The sequence below is a fragment of the Cinclus cinclus genome, chromosome 3 (assembly GCF_963662255.1).
Source record: "Cinclus cinclus chromosome 3, bCinCin1.1, whole genome shotgun sequence".
Lineage (NCBI taxonomy): Eukaryota > Metazoa > Chordata > Aves > Passeriformes > Cinclidae > Cinclus > Cinclus cinclus.
Window position 1 is genome coordinate 83,382,791 of NC_085048.1, and position 16,392 is coordinate 83,399,182.

Here is a 16,392-nt window from a genome sequence, read left to right on the forward strand (position 1 = left end):
TACTTAGCCTGACGTCAGCAAGAAAGAGGAATCCGTCCGGTAATTAAGACCTTCTAAATTTGTAATAATTTATAATAATTCTTCACCTGAATCTGGGGAAGCAGTGAAATTTTCCAGTGAAGAGCAAAGGTCCAGAAACAGGATAGTAGTTATCCTAAGGGAGGTAGACTGTAGCTGGGGTTTAAGAGAAACTGCTAACAAAATAGGATAATTGAATGGAGAAGAACATAACAATCACGAAGTATCATCTGTTTAATATGTTGACTAAGATTAGTTTCTGTAGTTGCTCACCTAGTAACAATTCATATCAGATACAATCATGGCTCAGATAGTGTATCATACAGCCTGAAGGAGAGAGGGAGAAAGGGGTTTGTAATTATGTCATGTCTCTGTGCCCCAGTATAGGTGGATTCTATCTTCAAACAGTATGCAAGGTTCTTTATCATTCAGGGGACATGTTAAGGTGATTTGGGATTGCCCTTCCAGTGATGGAGAGAAATAGCCTCTTCTTTGCCTGGTGAGCAAGTTTCCAAAGTGGGGAGCACAAGGTGCTCCAGGTGAAGTGAATGGAGTAGCACCTTTTTAGGGCAGAAGGTTTTAAGGTCAGCAGCTTCCTGGCACCTTCCTCCACACTAGGTAAGTAGAAGCTTTTGGTGTCACTGAATACAGCAGAGGTCCTTCTGTTCATCCTTCAGCACCAGGTGGGAGCAGCACATGGAAAGCAAGTGTCAGAAGGTGCTTTTTCTGCCACTCATCACGCCAGACTGCCTCCAGAGCAGCTCTGTTTTGTTATTTTTTATTCTTAGGAAGCACAGACAGATGTCTTCCAGCTGGCACTGTGGCAGCCCTGATCCAGAGCTTTTAACATTAGGTACCTTGTTGTCTGTAAGCTTGGTGGGAGGAAAACTTTTCAAGAACTTTGCATTTTCCTAGCTACCCCTGCAAATTTACACAACTAAATTCATGCATTTGTAAGGTATTTTCCCTTGTGTGAAATAGGCAATAGCAATGATTCTTAGGCCAGTTTTAATGCATAGTTGTAGCCAGATTGAAGAGGTGCTGAAAAGATGAAGCATGTGTAATTATAGGCAGTACAGGAGTCTTCCAGTGGCAAATGTATTGTATCTGAAGAACTTGGGAGCAAATCCCTATTACTGCCTCCTGTCATAGACATTGCCCTGCTTTTATCTACTTGTTCTTTTTTTAGGGAGAATCTGATGCAAGACTCTACTGCCTTCCTGTAGACCCAGTGATGCATGCAAAAAGGCCCTGGTCAACATTTGTATATTCTATGCACTTTTACATTGAAAACATTAAGAGCATCTTTTAATTTTGCAGTTTCCCATCATTTGTTGACCACATAAAGGGAAAGACTGCCCACACTTAACAACCTTTGGAAAAGGTTAGCAGCTTGCACAACAGTGTTATGCAATAGTTTACTAGGTGGAGGCTTGAAGAATAACTTCTCCAAAGGAAATTACAAGGGGAAAGCAGATTGCAGTTTTGCAGTTTGGAAGGTGTCCAGGGAGATCCCTGAGTCATGGAAAATCCATTGGGATTGCTTTAGTGGCTGTGTTTCAGCATTACATCTTGAATAGAGAGGAACAGCTGCACAAGTTTGTTGGTTGGTGTGAAGTTGTTGGCTTATACATTAATGATGTGGAAGAACTTTGGATTGCAAATGCTTAACCAGATAGTAAATAATAATTTGTTGTTAGGAGACGATGCAAGGCATGTGCTCATTCTTCTCTTATTCTTTTTGCTGCATTTTGTCAAATTTTTTGATAGTTTCTTTAGTAGAGACATTGAGAGAAAAACATCTTAGCTTTTAGATATTTTTAGATATTTTCTTAAGCCCAGTGATGTCAGTACAGTAGTTTCTGTTCTGCTTATCAGAATACTTGAACAATGAGACAGGACAGGGTGTGAGTGAATAACCAAATATACTGTCATGCCTTCAATTCAGTTTGACTATGGAAATACTCTGTTAATGTGAGGGAAGAGAATTGTGGAATTTCCCTCCTCTTCAACCCAGAGGAGATAACAGAAGCCTCATATACAGATGATATTCTGACTGGTCTGAACTGATTAGTAGTAAATATAGATCATCTCTATTTACTGAATTAGGAGTTAACAATTAGTGAAAAGGAGACTGATACACATTTCAGTTTTCTGTTTTCCAGCATATTCTGTGTTAGAAATCTGTACTGTAAATTATAGAGCGAGCCACTGTTAGAGGTGGTTAAACTCAGAGGTTTAGTCTGTTACAATTTAAAAGAGGTTATTTAATTAATGTTTTCCACTGATGTAAATCCCGAGTAAGTCCACCCAATTTAATGGAGTTTGGGGCACTCTGATTTCTGGTTTGCACTACCAAATTTGGAATAATACCTCAGAGGGCAAGAGAGCAACTAAAGCTAGCTTCTGATTTTGTTTTTGTCTGTGTAAACCTGAACTTCTGCCAAAAAATGATGCTGATTTACTGGAGTTCCTTTGAGTTTACCCTGTGTATAAGCCTGAGCATGTGTTTCCAAGCTGCACAACCAAAGCTCAACAAGAAGTTAATTTTGCTCATTAAATTCTTAACCAACTTTTCAGTTCCTGCTGGCCTTTTATGTAATATTTTATCAGAGATTTAAAGGTCAGCCAAGCTCTGACTTACCCTTGTGTTCCTCTATAGGGGCATATGGCAAATAGGATGCACACAAGAGGATAAAGCTGTGAGGGGAGGAGTAGGTGGCACTGACGCCCCTGGAAATTCATCCTGCCTTTGGCACAGCAGCAGCAATCCCCAGCCCACATTTTGAAGGTTGAGCCAGCAGGACTGTGTTTGGGCAGGAAGCGATCAGAGAGGTGTGTGCCTGTGTGCTTTGGCACAGTCTAGACTGTGAATTGCTCCAGCCTAGGAACCTCCTCTGAACTCATTAGTATTAAAACAGAACAGAGGGGACTTTGTAGGGAGGGAGAGGGTGTGGAAGCCGGAAAGGTAGCAGTTTAGATGGCAGTTTCCTAATAACCTTTCCCACAACTACCTTCCCATACAGGGTCTCAGCTAAAGGACCTTGGCATGAAAAACAAACCCTGGCACAGGGAGGGGGAAGGGAGGTAGGAAATGAGGGTAGGGGAGGGAAAGGAAATAAGGGGCGGAAAATGGGCACTGTGCTGAAGCAGCAGATTTTATTTTTATTTAGTGTTATATATGCTGATACTAGAAGCTCTGTTTGAGAGAGGTATTTGGTACTGTGTATATAATCAAAATGTGGGGGTAAGTTTGGTACTTGTGCCAGAGGACTTGCAACCTGTCATGTTGAAAAAATGTATCAAGGAGAGGTATAACAGCCTGAGATCTTCTTGGTGTTTTCATTTAATTGACTGGATGGTGGAATACAGAGCATATCTATTAGGAAATCATCATCAACATGATCCAGGAAACTCCTGGATTGCTTATGTTCAGCTGTGCTATCCCTTGAGCAGATATCTGGTTGAAGTCCCCTAGGAGGACCAGGGTTTTTGAACAGCAAGGTTGCTCCTGTTTCTCTACAGAAGGGCTTCCTGGTCAGGCAGCCTGCAGCAGACTGCCCTGTAATGTCACTTGTCCCTGTCCTCCCTTTAATCCTCACTCATAAGCTCCTAGTCAGCTCCGCATCCATCCCCAGGTGGATCTCCATGTATTCCTGCTGTTCACTGGCAATAGAGGGCACCACTGCCTCCTCTCATCTCCACTTTACCTTCCTTAAGTGCCTGTATTCTTCCATTGCAACTCGTAGGAGCCATCTGACCACACCTCTGTGATGCTAGTGAGATCAAAGCCCTGCAGGCATGTGCATATCTCAAACTCCTCTTGTTTATTCCCCATGCTGCATGATGCATGGAGGCATTTTAGCAGGGTCTCTGATGACTGAGTTACTGGCAGCAGTGCTTGGAATTCCTTTTTGCTGCTCTCCAGGTGCTCTCCTGCTGACACATGATCCCTGTCCAGTATCCGAGCATCTACTGCTGGTACTGACATCAGATTGGTAGGACTAGACAGATTGACAATCTCTTTCCCCAGCAACTTTAGTTTAACGCCTTCTTCACCATCTTGTTAACATGATAATTCAAGATGCTCTTCCTCTTCTCTGACAGATGCACCCCAACAGTCCCAGCAGACCAGGTTTCACAAAATGAACCCCATGGTCTAAATAGCAAACACATGGCTGTGGCACCAATCCTGTAGCCATTAGTTGATTTTCCAGATTGAACTGGCCCTTTCAAACCCCTTCCCTTTGACCAGGAGAATTGATGGAAGAGCTTCCTGCCCTTACCACAGCTCCCAGAGCTCTGTATTTCCTCTGGATACTCCTCAGACTGCTCCTGCTCATATCACTTATGCCCACTTGAAACAACAGCAGTGGATAGTAGCCAGTAGGCCATGTGAGTAGTCTCTCAGTGATATCCCCAATATGAGTGCTCAGTGAGCAGCACACCTCTCTAGAGTGTGTCACTGGGCACATATCCATACTGTGGATATGTTAAAAGATAAGCTTAAAATAAGGTGGGAAAATGGTGTGAAAAAGTATGGCATTCAATGTGGACAGTTAAAACTCCTTTCAGTACCAAGTCTGGTAATTCAGGATGGAAAGCAGCCAAATACACATTTCCAGAGAAAAAAATAGGGATTATAGTTGAGCATGAGTAGAACATAAGTCATTCAGGTTTTGAGGGCTTTTATTAAAAAAAAAATAAAGGTCATTGACTATGTGGAATATGTCAAGTACATAACCGGAGGGGCAGTCTGGAAGATGCATGAAATAAACTTTGCACTCAGCTTTGGTAACGTCTCAGCTGGAACACTGTCCCCACTTTTGAACAGTGCAATTCAAGAAAGATGTACTTTGACTGGGTAAAGGCCAGAAGTCAATTAGAAGAGCAATGAGAGATCCAGAGGACATATCCTCTAAGAAAGACTGAAAGAGATGGGTTTGTTTAGCCTTGGAAGAGGAGTCTGAGAAGGGACATTAGAACAGTCTTTAACAGCCTCAAAAACTGTTATCAAGAGGAAGGAAGAAAATCTGCTCACCACATTAGTGGTAGATAGGGCCGGAAGTAATAGGCTTAAATTGCAGCAGCAGGGATTTAGATTAGGCATGAGCCTGGCTATTCAGTTTTCATCCCTGTCCCTCTCATTTGGCTTGTTTAAATTCACTGACATGGACATGCAGCCCACCTTCACAGAAAAAGCTGTGATGATAGACAGCTGTTTTACATTATTGTTCTCATATACCCATCCATTTCCATGGAATATCCCTCTTGCTCTGCCTGTATTATAGCCCTTTATATGAGAGTACGTGTCTGACTCTTGATCTTTTTATCTTTCTAAACACCTGTGTGTGTTGTTGCATGAAGAGGTACTGGTTTTCCTCATTCTTTCTTTTTGGCCCAGCAGACTGTTGTCTCATGCATGTGGTTTGCCTGTGAAAGACAGAAAAATGAATGGCAGATGCTGTTTCAAGTGGCCTGTGAGAGGGGATTGCCACAAGAGGCCTTGCTGGTTATGTGTACTGTGTGATGTCAAGTCACAGAGAACTTTGAGGAGTAGGAGAGGGACAGAATTTAGCTCTTCTCCAGGAAACAAGGAAGAAATTAACCAGAGATTAAGAAAGGAAAAAGAAAGCAGTGTAATGAGGGGTGTGTTTAGGGGTGAGAGGGAGCCCTATTAGTTGACTTTCTGTGTGAAGAATTTCTCTACTAAAAAGCAGTGCCCTTGATGGATGAAAGTCTTACACCATTGCTAAGCCTTAAGAATGAGTAACTTCTGTGTTGGCAGGGTAGAGGAGAAACACATCTTTCAGTATGTAAACATCAGGTGCTTTCTGTCTTGTACTGTTATGACTGAGAATCAAAAGATTTGGGCCCCTAGTACTGAAGGGGTTTTAAAGCTGCAACTTTTTAGAAAAGCAAGGAAGAAAAAAGTATAATGGGAATTGCAGCCTTTTGTTTGTCTGCTTCTCTGCTTTACAGTCAGATCCGTGTCAGTAGCTGAAATGTAAACATTGCTTCCTCTGCCAACAGGCTGTGTTAGCAATTCATGTGTGCACAGTGGCTTCCTAATGCACAAATGTAATGATAAAACATTGTGGGTATGGGCAGATGTTACATGATATGCCTTATGTGTATATTTCTTGTGTATGTAAGGTGTGAGTGGCATACATACCTGCACATACACATACTATGTGTTTGCAAATAGATGGAACCCAGTGATGTTTTAGTATGATGAATCTAACTTATTGATTGTAAAACTGATCAAAATGTTGCTCCCATGCCTCTCACGGTGTGCTGCTTGTGTGCTTTACAAAGGCTGCTTTTAATTCAAAGGGTTAACATGAGACGGAAGAACTTGAGGGGAGGGTACTGGTTTGTTTGGGGGTTCATTTTGCTTTTTTCTTCATGGGTTGTCTGTGGACTTAGCACATATATCAGGTGCCCCAGTGGGAGTTTTCGACCAGTGTGTTTCACCTGGAGATGTGCTGGCTTTGTGGTTGGTAATGCTGTTGAGTGATCAAAAAATTTTGAGCTGCTCATTGCTCCAGTTTGTACTGGAGTGTAGGTGGTTTATGCAATCAAATAAACCTCATTCATTGACAGTTTGGACAGGCAGTCTTTTAGAATGCCTCATTGACCTCCTCAGCATTGGAAATGAGCATTCTTTCAGCAGGCTACCTCTTACATTTCAGCCTGGGGAGCTAGAATGAACAAAACAGTGGAAGGAAAGCTGTAGGGGAACAAGCCTCTACTGTCCCCTGGAGGTAGACACAGTGATTAAATAAGGAAGGTTTATCTTCTTTTTGAAGGATTCTTAAGTTCTTTGCAAAGAGTCTGAGATCTGAATTTGATGGTTTTGGTTCATTACTTTATTCATTCTCTGCGCTTATATCTGAAGCAGCTTTCTGGACAACTGCCTCTGGACTTACAATGACAGCATTACTCCTACTCCCTTTTTGGTGGGCACAGCTTGAATGTGAGCCACCAGACAAACCTGCTTGTTATTTGCCAATAGAATCTGGCATAGACAGCATGAACAGAAATATAACTGTTCCTGAAGCTGTTGTTAATGTGAAAATCTACCTTTCAGTCATGTGTTAGCAATGTTGTCCTACTCGGTCCATTTTTTAAAGTCCTAATAGTTATGCTGGATAGGATTTTCTATTCCAATAGCTTGTGGTGTGCTGCTGAAAACCTTGCCCCTGATCTCTTTCCACTGCTTCTCTTTCTTCTAAAGTCCCAGGCATGTAACTGCCTTTTATCTTGTGTTTGCTTGAGTTGCATTTCAGCATTGATTAACCCACCATCAAAGATCCCCTTGAAGTAATTACACATGAACATGAACCTTCTCTGGGGCCTGCCAGTGGATACTGGATAGGATCCCATGGTGTGTCATAGCCATTGTTTACTTTGTACAAGATTTAAACAAATTTGTTCAGAGCAAAAGGCCATCAGCTGTGCTAAGGCACTTGGGAGCATTGATGGGACTGGAATGTGGCCTCTTTGGGGACATGGTGACAGACAGCTATATAAATGACCTTGGGGAACCTAAAGTAACAGGTATTATACTGGACAGGGAATTTATACTGCCAGCAGTACATTATAATTGATTTTGTAACTTGGGTGGATTTGGTGCTGTTAAGAGACTGAGAGAGAATTGACTGATGGGGTGGATGAGGGAGAATGCATTTGTACTTGACAGGTGGAAAAGGTCAAGGGGAATGAGAAAAAGATTAGCGAGGGGAAAAAGAAACGGTAAGTGTGTACAAGAGAAAGAAGAAAAGGAATATGAGCATGATCATGGGAATTAAGGGAATATGGGAATGTGAACAGCAAGCAAGGTAAGAGCAGTGCCTTAAAATAAAATTCATACAGTGGGTATATTGGGAAAATCAAAGTATCCTTGGGACCCAAGTTTTTGAAGTGATCATTGCAGGCAAGTTATTAAAACAGTCTTCAAATTGTGAAGCCTGTCCGAGAGTGTGTAAAGGCATCCAGGTATAATTCCCACTGTCTCAGTTTAGGTTATTGTATGACTCACAAAGAAACATTAAAGGTAATGCTCATGTGATGGAGCAAACTGCACAAAAAATATTGCAAATAGTATTGTTATCACCATCTTGAAAGAGACAGTAACTCACTTGTAACACAAAATCAGCCAGGCTATTTGAGGTAGGGAGTAGGGAACTGTTTGACCAACTACAGAGCTGTCTCTGTGGCTTCGTATTTTGCTGGGTTTAACACAACCTTCTGAAACTTTTGGTGCTGGCCACAGGTCAGATAAGTGCTGCCCTCATCTGCTCTGGAAGTTCTAAAGTTTCCATTTTGAGTTTAACAAAGAGTAGAGTTTCTGGCAGGCTTTGCTAGTTTGTACCATCTGAAGATCTGGTTCCCAAGGAGGCTATTAATGCCAAGACCTGACTGTCCTTTTGCTTGAGTATACATCTGCTGTTTAAGAACCAATCAATGCAACAAAGCTGTAATCAGACAGTCAAAACAGGCATCTCTGAACAGAGGAAATGTTGAAGCCTATTTGCCTGTGTGTTATGTCTTAGTGTTGGATTCTGTGGTGTAAAATTGATTTAATGTCAAAGCTATTCCATTTGAGGATCATAAAAACATTTCATTTTAAAATAATGCTTTAATAGTTGCCTGGATATGTTTGTAGGCAGAAATAAAGTTTTAAAAAATCAGATTATTTTATATATCATTAACATCTATCAGTCATAAAAATAGTAATTAAATGTAAAACAGATGCCTGGGGAGAATGCTTATTGACAGGATATTCTCCCAAGAGCCCTGTAAGTAAGAGAAACTCTGACCTACAGGTAAAAATTAAAAGTGTAATGCAGCTCTCTGTAGCTGAAATTATAAGAAATTGATGAAATAAAAGAGTTATCCAACTGAACATAAAAAAATAAGCAAAATGTCCTCTTCCTTCTGGCAAAATATTTGTTATGCCCAGATTAATCAAGTTATTGCCTGTGGTAAACATAGCATATGAGGATTCTGGGTTTCATAGTGCTGGAAATGCTATGCATGACTCATTAAACATTTATAGGGACAAAACAAAACATCATCAACAACAAAACAACTCACCAGCCTGGAAAGGTTGGTTGATTGATTGGTTGGTTGGTTGGATGTTTTGGTTTGTTGGATTTTGTATTTTACAAAATAAAGCAGCTCTCTGACCTTAAGTCAATGTGAAACTCCCCATGGCCAGTAAGTCCAGCAGCCAATGAGACAAGAATGAGTAGAATGAGAAACTGAACCTGAGGATATCTCCTCCCACGAGTGTCAGAATTCCCATGGAGAACCATGTTTGGGGCTCTTGGTCTCCGTGATTCTGACTTCAGATCAGGGGATGCTGGAGACCAGAAGCTGTGGTTTTCTGTGTACTTATGGCCTTGATGTCTCTCCTTTAGAGAGGCAGGAATCTTGGTAGGTGTTAAGGGTTCTCCTTTAGTGGGTTTCTCTCCAAGTGAACTACTCTTCTATGTTACTAAAAATCTTACTTTTTCTCTTTATTAATTTCATTTTGTGTCACTAAACAAAGTACTGCCCAGTCTAGGTGAGAAATGCTTTTCTGGAGTTTTTAGTATCATTACAAAGTAGATGGCTGCCCAGCATAAAATCCAGCTTTCATGCTTTGTTGAACTTTCTCAAAAACAAGGGACATAATGTGATTTTAAATCCTGCAAAATACTGGATTTATGTTTCCTACTCATTCCTCCTTCTTGTTCTGTTTCTTTCTCTCTGTCTCTTATTTCCTTGGGTTGTAGCCATTTTGAATGGAGGCCATCTTCTCTTTTGGCCTGAGAACTGGACTGGAAGCATTTGAACCTTAAATCTACTTCCAGTTCTTTTTAAATGTTTTATCATTGAAATTCAATCTGTGTAAATAAATAAAATGCCCACAAGAAAGTGAAATTAACTACCACTAGATAAAATAAAATGGGAAATAAATGAAAGAGAGAATTGTAGGCATTATTAACTGGACATGCTTTACATCTTCCTCAGTCCAGCCTGGCAAATATCCTTTTAATCTGTGTTTCGTGCAACTTCAAGCATTCTTAAGAGCCAGGAGACTGTGTTCCATTGAACAGGGTCACGCTGGCGTGAATTGCTGGAACCTCCCTGCCCATCCAAGGTGTAGAAGGGGACTTACTGTGTTTCTGTTGGGAAACTTACACAGATACTTGAGAAGGGAGTTTTCCCTGCTTTGTTCTGACAAACCCTTTTTTTCTTGCCCTTTACATTTTCTCCCTGGGCATTTAATCACATTGGCTTCCTTAGTCTGGCTCCAGCCCCAGTCTTGATGACTGCATTCAGTGTGTTATTCTTCCCCTTCCCTGCCAAATTTGGAAATTCCTTTATCTTTTCAGTAGCCACTTGCCATCACTGAGCTAACCCTACAGTCTGAATTTCTGTGTGTTCACAGATCTTCTTCTGTCATTGGGTCAGAATGACTTGTTCATGAACCAAATTACCCTCCTGAAATTTATTCTTTCTGTTGTTCCTCTTATTTCCCTCCAAGGCAGTGGGTATCCTTATGTGCCATCTGTTAGGATCCCGAGTCAGAATAAAAAAATAACCTATTTCAGGGTCTTCTTTCTTAGCTAGATCCATGGTTTTCCTGTACAGCCACAGTGACCTTTTGTTCATCTTTTATAGAATGGGAAGGAGGAGGTAGAACGGAGAGTTCCAGAAGATGATCTCATGTCTTTTATTTTGCAGGGGTTTCTTGGGTTTTTTTATAAGGTAGGTTTTCATTGATGGTATAGGTAGATGAGGACATGCAGGCCTCTTCAGTTCTTCCCACTCCTTTCTTCTTCTCAGAGAAGGAGCACACTTGCTGAACACTGACTTCGGGAAAGGGAGTTGAGGAGCTTGACTGCTGTTTTGCGTTCTGGAGACATTTCTTTCCCTGCTGAATGTTCCATCTTGCTCCCTGCCCATCTGCCCTGGGTGTTAGAACCCAGCATTCTACCTCCTAACAAAGACAAATGCTAACTAACAAACTTAAGGGCATTACTTTATTTAATAGCACTTTTCATGTGCTATTTTCCAGGCAGGTGTGTTTGGGTCTGCCTCTGGTGATCCCCTTATGCCTGGAAACCCTGAACAGTTTCCTTGTTACTATGCTACCTGAGCTACTGCAATGACTTCTAAAGTTCTTTTGGCTTCCTCTGCCCTCCCGAGTCACAGTGATGTGGGATGCACTATTTTCCCTCTGGATCTTCCATCCTTTCAAGCTAACTTTCTAGGTCTCTGTCCTGAAAAGCATGTCATGATGCAAAATTATGTAACTGGAAGTTGCATATTCTTATTGTCCCATTGAAAACAGATTTATCTTTATATCCCTGAATACTGCCAGTATCTAGGGCAGTGTCTAGAAGCTGCAGTGTCAGAATCCTGTCCTCAGGGTGGTTCTAGGTACATTAATAGGTACATTATTTTGATGAAATGGTCATCTTGAACTGTGTTGATTGAGATCTTAATTTAGTTTAGTGCACAGTGTCCGTGCAGAGCTTCTGTTGCTTGTCTGATCTGCCAGCAGACTCCAGAAAAAACACTATGGAATAAAAAACTAAGTTAGTGGCACTGTAGTTGAAAAAAAAAAAAAACAAAAAAACCCCAAACAAACAAACAAAACCTAACAAGTAAAGTAAGAGCATTCATTAAGAAGGTCAATAAAACAATCATTTTTTTTTTCTAAGAATTCAGCTGAGCCCAGCCAGCTCATGTATATTCTGGCTTCTATGATGGTTCTTCCAAACCTGGCATTTCTGATTCCCTATCTGCCCCTCCTTTCCCTTCCACAGGCTTGACCTGTAACAGCATTCCTTTGCTTGTCTTAAGGCCTTACATGTAGTTTCACTCTCCCTCTCCCCCCAGGAATGTGATCCTGGCCTGAGTTTTCTAATTGTGTATAGCAAGGATAAAACTCCTTGCCTCGCTTGGCTGCCCCCTTGTTTGGAAACTCACACTAAACATTTCCACATGGTTTGCACTCTTTTTGCACAGCTAACTTTTTTTCCCCTTTAAACATTTTCTTGTTTAAAATAACCCTCCAGCTTCTTCTACCTTGGGCTGCTGGCACCGACCTCGCCTTGTTACTGTTTGCAGTTCTTTTGTACCTTTTTGCAGCTTAAATCTCTGTGGGCTTTTAAATCTGTCAGCAGCCGCTACCAGGCTCAGTGTGCAATTTTGCTCACTGTTTTCACAAGTTTCCCAGCCCTGAACGCTTTCCAAATGAGCCATTGTTGGGCTGAGTTAAAGAGGTATTGTCTCTGCTTGGACAAGGTTAGTGTGGGTGCCAGAATCTCTGTGTGCAGCATTTTAATGCCACAATGTCATCTTGATATTGGACCCCTGGACACTTCCTTCTCCAAATATTTCAAATACATAGGGAAAAAACTCAAAGCCCTGCCAAAACTGATTCAATGAAACATTACTGGAAGATTTTCTTTATATTACTGAAACTCTAATTTAGACATCTTCATCTGCCCCTGTTCATGCAGTCTGCTTGCCCTGAAGACCATTCTGTTTTGTTCAATTCTCTTTGTTAGCACCTAAAATTGGCAGCTTTGATTGGAGCCCTGTTCTGGTCCCTACTGAATTAACACAGAGGAAGTAGCCGTCTCTCATTTTATAGTTTCAGAGACATGCCTTGGAAATGAGTCTATTGTTATTCACCTTTTACAGAGGAGTAACTGAAGCTGTGGAATTGGCAGTCCATTCCAGATCACAGCATTATCCTTCATTTTACTATTGTAAGCTTGGCTCAGTTCTAAGAGGGTATGTTCTACTGAGCTCACTTTCCTTAACAGAGACTGAATGTGCTGTTCTGATCAGCCCAATGTGACGCTGTGGATTTCTGTCCTTTATGTCTGAAATGCTGGGTGCCTTTGATGGGGACTGTGTGGTTTAGAGAACAAACATCTGGAAAAACATTTCAGCCCTGTGGGTTGCTGATGACATGACAACTGTCTCATGGCCTTTGCTTGAAGATAGAGAAATTACATTATTTTCTTTCTATGGAAGAGGAATTTGGTACTGCCAGCCAGGGAAAAAAAAAAAAAAAAGTTGTATCAAACTTCAGTTTCGCTTTCTCTAAGTGTCACAAGGAATGTCTGTGTCACATTATCAAGTGCTTTTGACTCTTGTGAGTTTTTCACTTCATCCCTTTCATGTGATCCTTCCCATCCTTCACTGATCATTAGTAATGGAAGTTTGACATGGGAGTTGTTCAGGCTGCCTCTCTTCATAGCTTGTGCTCTGACAGGGAGAACTCAAGGTAGCAAGGAAATCATCACAAAACTAATAATGTCTGGAGTCGTTGGGAGCCACTAAATCCTCTTGACTGAAGGCTAGTCAAACATGCATAGTGCTCCCAACTCATTAGAAAGAATGAAAAGAGAAACCACTCAACTTACTAGAAGTTACCAATGCAGCTGTTGACTGGGTTTTTTTTCTGTTTTTCTTTTTCTCAATCTCCAGGATGAATTGGATCTCACAGACAAGAACAGAGAGGCTATGTTTGCACTTCCTCCAGAGAAGAAATGGCAGATTTACTGCAGCAAAAAGAAGGTACTACTGTTGTCCTCATTGGAGTAGTTCGCCAATAAATTCTGTGTGCATGTTCATAGCTGCATCTTGAATTGAGCTATGTTTATGTTTATCTACTGTTTACTCAAGAACATGCATAAGTGGTGGAAGGATTTTTTATCCACATGGATATGGCACTGTTTTATGATAAGTAATATATGCATTTTTAATTTCTGAAGAGGATCTTAACATCTTAAAATAATACACTCTCCCAGTTTGAATAATTTACATGTTTGGGATTTTTTTTTTTATTGTTTGTTTGGGGCTTGGGGGTTGGGTTGGGGTTTCTTTGTTTGTTTGCTTTTTCTTTGAGCTGAAGGAACAACTCTCATAGAATGCATTAAGGAATTTTTAGAAATTTTTGTAGGTTACTTGAAATAGAAAAAGTATTGCTGATGTCTTTCAGAATGTCTTCAAATATCTGTAAAGTATGCAACAATAGTGATGTCTTAAAACTTGGTAGTTCAAGGTCTTCCAGAGCTTGTAGGAAATGTTCCACAGTGCACTGGAAAGCAAGGAGCACCTGCTCATATCACTTCCCATGTAACACTTCTCCCTTCAAGGTCTTCAAATTTCTAACAAACCAGTAAAGGGTCAATAAATCAGAGGGTGATCAATCACACTAATATTTTGTCTCTGGCAGAATGATGGCCAAGTGAATGGATAAGTTGTATCATTGCTGTGTAACTCCTAACAAGGAGTTTCTGCAGGAATGTGACATTGGAAAAGTTTTCCTGCTCTAGCAAATACATGGACAGAAATTGAGATAACCCAAATAGCATGTATTTATTAGCCATAAATGTTAGGAGGAAAAAGGTGTGGTAGGTTTGTTGGTTAATTTTATTTCCCTAGTGTGGAAGTAATGCTATGAGAGCATTAGTCTTTACATGCAAGTCTGCATAGCAGAAGGTGTAAGAGGGGGTTTAGACTTCAACACTGAATCTGGCAGATTAAAATCCTGCTCATGGTCCTTCTGGAGGCTGTGTTTGCTGCCTTTTTTTCTCTGAGTGGGGGCAGTTAATTTTCTCACTGTGTATTTAAAGAAAACTAGTCCAATCAGGGTGCTTTGCCTTCCGTGTTTTTTTTTTTTTGTTGTTTTTTTTTGTTTTTTTTTTTTTTTTTGTTGTAGGTTGATCAGGTGTTTTTAACTTCACACAGGGAAGTTAATAGAAATCAATTAATTACAGTGGCTCTGAGCTAACAATAGCTCCGTGCTAGCAATAAGGCACAAGAGCAATCCAGGCTCCATTGTCTCCAGTGCTCTCTCTATTCCTTGTTCCTGCTGGTACACAGCACTTGCAAGTGTAAGGAAGGTGCAGGCTGCTGTGATTAATGTCTGCTTTCCTTTTTTGCTGGCCAGCTCAGCTGGGCTTTTCAGCTTTGTTGGGAGAGGATCTATTTGTAGCTGTCTTAGAGCCATCTCACCTCCCAGATCAGTCAGCCTTGGCAGAAAGATTTGTGCTTTAATGTACTTAGAATGTTGGTTGGATTCATTCGTTACATTGGGGACTTTGGGGTTTTTTTTGGAGTTTTCTTTTGTTTCCCCCTGTGTTCTACAGCAGTGGATTTGCTATAAGAATCTTAAAGACTTCCAAAGTTAAAAAGCTGCATACTGGAAAATCTTCATAATGCATTTATAATGCAACTACAGTTAGCTGAACTCCAGCTATCCAAAATTATGTACTAACTGGGGTGGGATACCATTGCCAGATGTCTATTCATTACATTGTAGATATTTCAATTACTTGAAACCTTAATTGTCCAGTGTTATTCATTGTTTCCCTCACAGGCAGTCAGATGATTGGTGATGACATCTCTCTCTAGCCTACTACCTAATGCACCTATCATCATTGTTTTGCAGCGACAGAGGAGCCTGTTCCAGGCTTCACTTTAAAGCAAAGCCCCTTTTTCTCTGAAGAATTTGCAGTCTCATTTTAGCCATAAAGGGTCCAATTTCTCACTTAGCAGAGCACTTCCAGCTACCCAGGACAAGCCCCCAGAGGGCTCTGTCTTGCTGATGCTGGGTTTCTTGGAGTTTCCTGGCAAGCAGGAGCCTTATGCTTTGAGATATGGCAAGTGGAAACATTACAAACTAGAAGGTCAAGAAGTGCAGACTGAGGCAACTGGTCACAATTGTTAATCTCAGGTGCCTTTTCTAGTCTAAAAGTCAGAGCTTCCTAATTTGCTCTAAAGGTGGTGAGATTAGTGGACTGCCTTAAATAAACAAAAGTCACTTGCATAAATGAAGATTAGTCATTGTTGTAGACACACATTTATCTTGGCAGATGTTAGATGTAATTTTCTGTGGTACTTGTTTCCAATGTGGTGGCAAAACGTCACTATTGTATTAAAAAACTCATTCTGTCTGTTTCTGATATCAAGCCTTTCTGAAGAAATGGAGGAATACAGGTAGGTCTGTGCACTGAAAGTTGTATGCCAGGGACACAGCTTGCCATTCAACAGTCCACAGTAATCAAAGGAGACTGAATTCTGAACCAAAATTTCATGATTGCCAGTGATACCTACAGAGTAGCATTCACACAGTATTACACAGCCATGCTTGCTTTGGTCACTGTTGGCTATTCTGGGTTCATGTCTGAAACAATTAGTATTTAAAACAAATCCCCAGTTATTTGACCTAAAGAGCAGCTCTAGCTAGCAGCTCTAGTGGATGCTTTTCTCTCATTTGTGGAATAGCTATTTGCAAGGAATAAAGGCTGGTCTGTTGGAAAAGTGAATGTCTTCAGGTGCTTTCTACCT

At 40.9% G+C, this 16,392-nt stretch overlaps 1 protein-coding gene across 1 annotated transcript in view; it reads left to right on the top strand.

The window, feature by feature from the left end:
* The window catches only part of DAAM2 (dishevelled associated activator of morphogenesis 2), a 114,071-nt gene that overhangs the window by 9,449 nt on the left and 88,230 nt on the right, over positions 1–16,392 (top strand). Inside the window, 1 exon segment of the mRNA XM_062489228.1 lies at positions 13,525–13,614. Within this exon segment, the coding sequence (XP_062345212.1) occupies positions 13,525–13,614 (90 nt within the window).